At 60.5% G+C, this 334-nt stretch overlaps 1 protein-coding gene across 1 annotated transcript in view; it reads left to right on the top strand.

Moving 5' to 3' along the window:
• NGA_0722000 (glycosyl bnr protein) overlaps positions 1–256 on the top strand; it is a gene marked incomplete at both ends in the record, with an annotated part of 7,029 nt that extends 6,773 nt beyond the window's left edge. The window contains one exon of the mRNA XM_005852543.1: positions 113–256. Within this exon, the coding sequence (XP_005852605.1) occupies positions 113–256 (144 nt within the window). The remainder of the gene's footprint in view (positions 1–112) is intronic.
• Between the last annotated feature and the right edge of the window lie 78 nt (positions 257–334).

Below are 334 nucleotides of genomic sequence, written 5' to 3'. Positions count from 1 at the left end.
GATGCCCCTGTCCTCGATGGTGGTCCCATCGTGTGTGCATGTCTGGTGAAGGGTCGCCATGCAATGCTCAATCTGACGTATCCTGGTCGACATCATATCCCATCATGCACAGAACCTTGCCGCCGTGCAGACCTCAGATCAGGGAGGCTCCATCTGGACGTCGACCGACGCGGGCGCCACCTGGACGGAGCGAACCGACGCGGGTACCCGTAACTGGGTATCGATCGCGTCTTCGTCGGATGGCACGGTGCGTGTTTGGATGCAGGCCATGACGCAAGGGGCACGATGCCCCTGTCCTCGATGGTGGTCCCATCGTGTGTGCATGTCTGGTGAA

This window comes from Nannochloropsis gaditana (assembly GCF_000240725.1).
Source record: "Nannochloropsis gaditana CCMP526 unplaced genomic scaffold scaffold1101, whole genome shotgun sequence".
NCBI lineage: Eukaryota > Eustigmatophyceae > Eustigmatales > Monodopsidaceae > Microchloropsis > Microchloropsis gaditana.
Note: the sequence above shows the minus strand (reverse complement) of the source record. Positions and strands in the feature narration are given on the sequence as shown.